Source organism: Urocitellus parryii, chromosome 3 (genome assembly GCF_045843805.1).
Source record: "Urocitellus parryii isolate mUroPar1 chromosome 3, mUroPar1.hap1, whole genome shotgun sequence".
Lineage (NCBI taxonomy): Eukaryota > Metazoa > Chordata > Mammalia > Rodentia > Sciuridae > Urocitellus > Urocitellus parryii.
Window position 1 is genome coordinate 16,864,371 of NC_135533.1, and position 1,972 is coordinate 16,866,342.

At 44.9% G+C, this 1,972-nt stretch overlaps 1 protein-coding gene across 1 annotated transcript; it reads right to left on the reverse strand.

Moving 5' to 3' along the window:
• Positions 1-361: 361 nt before the first annotated feature.
• On the reverse strand, positions 362-1,762 carry Chrm2 (cholinergic receptor muscarinic 2). The gene has a single exon (XM_026398581.2). The coding sequence runs from the start codon at positions 1,760-1,762 to the stop codon at positions 362-364; it is 1,401 nt and encodes a 466-aa protein (XP_026254366.1).
• Positions 1,763-1,972: the final 210 nt, after the last annotated feature.

Below are 1,972 nucleotides of genomic sequence, written 5' to 3' on the forward strand. Positions count from 1 at the left end.
AAAGAGAAACAACAAAAAAGAATAGGTTTTTCTTCTTGTGCAGAGACTGACAGATTTGTAGATTCATAAGCCTTTCTTCAAGAGAGTACGGCAGCCTAGATTGTTCCTTAAATGCACAGTTCCAACATGTCTCTTTTATTGTCTTGTTGCTCCTAAACTGACAGTGTTTATAAGGTGAAAGTTTTTTTTTTTTTCAAACTGGAGCTATGGCATGAAAAGAGGGTCACTGTGGAGCTCCTTATTTTCCATTCCATAATAAGACCATAAAGTGCAAGGGCAGAGATTTTAATAGTAGGAGCTCTTTTATCCTCTTTATACTTCCCAAGCTCCCCTGACCATTTCCCTTCTTTTCAAAGATGTTTTACCTTGTTGCACCTATGTTCTTGTAATGACACATGAGAAGGTGTTTAAAGGTCTTCTTGAAGGTGGCATTACACAGTGCATAGCAGGCGGGGTTGATAGTACTGTTGATGTAACAGAGCCAATAACCAATGGTCCACACTGTGTTGGGGATGCATGGTGCACAGAAGGTGTTAATGAGCACCATGACATTGTATGGGGCCCAGGTGATGATGAAAGCCAACAGGATAGCCAAGATTGTCCTGGTCACTTTCTTTTCCCGGGAAGGAGGAGGCTTCTTCTTTGCAGGCTGCTTGGTCATCTTCACGATCTTGCGGGCTACAATGTTCTGTTTTTCTTCTCCGTTCTGACCAGAAGACCCAACTAGCTCCACAGTGGTATTAGTTGGTGTACAGGAGTCACCTTTTTGGGTCTTGGTGACAATTTTGATGCATGTTTGCTTCGAGTTCTCATCTTTGGAATGGCCCAAGGAAGTGGAAACTGTGTTTTCATCCTGGGTTATTTCATCATCTCTCATATTGGAGGCCACAGCACTGACTGAGGTGGAATCGTTGGAGCTCTCTTTCTCTTCCCCCTGGACGCAGTTCTCGGTCACAGCATCTCTGGTGGCCTTGCCATTCTGGATTTTGTTGTGCTCCAGGCCACCGTCATTGCCGGGCATGTTGTTATTATTTGGCTTCACTATTCTTCCTTGCACCAGACTTGGAGAAACTGGATCTTGGTTGGCCACGGGCTCTTTCTTCTCCTTCTTTATCCTGCTCTTGCTGGCTCGGGATATATGCCAATACAGCACAGTCATGATGATCACTGGCAGATAGAAGGCTGCAATGGCGGTACCAAAGGTGACAGCGGCATTGGAGAAAAACTGAATGTAGCATTCCCCATCCTCCACAGTTCTCACCCCTACAATGAACTGCCAGAAGAGAATGGCCGGAGCCCAGAGGATAAAGGACAGGACCCAAGCGGCTGCGATCATCATCCCTGCCATTTTCGTGGTCCGCTTAACGGGGTAGGTCAGAGGTTTGGTGACACAGAAGTATCTGTCAAAGCTGATGATGAGCAGATTCATGACAGAGGCATTGCTGACCACATAGTCCAAGGCTAGCCAGAGGTCACACACCACAGGTCCTAGAGGCCAGTAGCCGATCACAGTGTAGAGGGTGTACAAGTTCATGGAGAAAACACCTATGATGAGGTCAGCACAGGCCAAACTGAACAAAAAGTAGTTGTTGACTGTCTGGAGGTGGCGGTTGACTTTAATGGAAACCATGACCAGGATGTTTCCAATAATAGTCACCAAGCTGAGGGATCCAGCCACCAGGACAATAAACACCACTTCAAATGTCTTATAAGGACTGGTGATTGCCAGGCCATTATTAGAGGAGTTTGTTGAGTTATTCATTTTGTGTTCAGTAGCCAAGTAGCCAAATCAACATTTAAGCCTGTAGGGAAATAGGATAAAATTAAGAATTATAACCTGAATATGCTTTAAAATACATTAGATTTCTCTCTTTTGAGTTTTACTTCCCCCTACTGCCATCTTGCTTCTCCTGCATGATCATTGTGCCTGCCTGTGTGAGTTCCCCACAAAAAGGTCAAAAACTTCATAAGG

What these genes read in the sequence shown, in the direction of transcription:
- Chrm2 (XM_026398581.2), bottom strand. Translation starts at nt 1,762, where the DNA reads ATGAATAACTCAACAAACTCCTCTAATAATGGCCTGGCAATCACCAGT.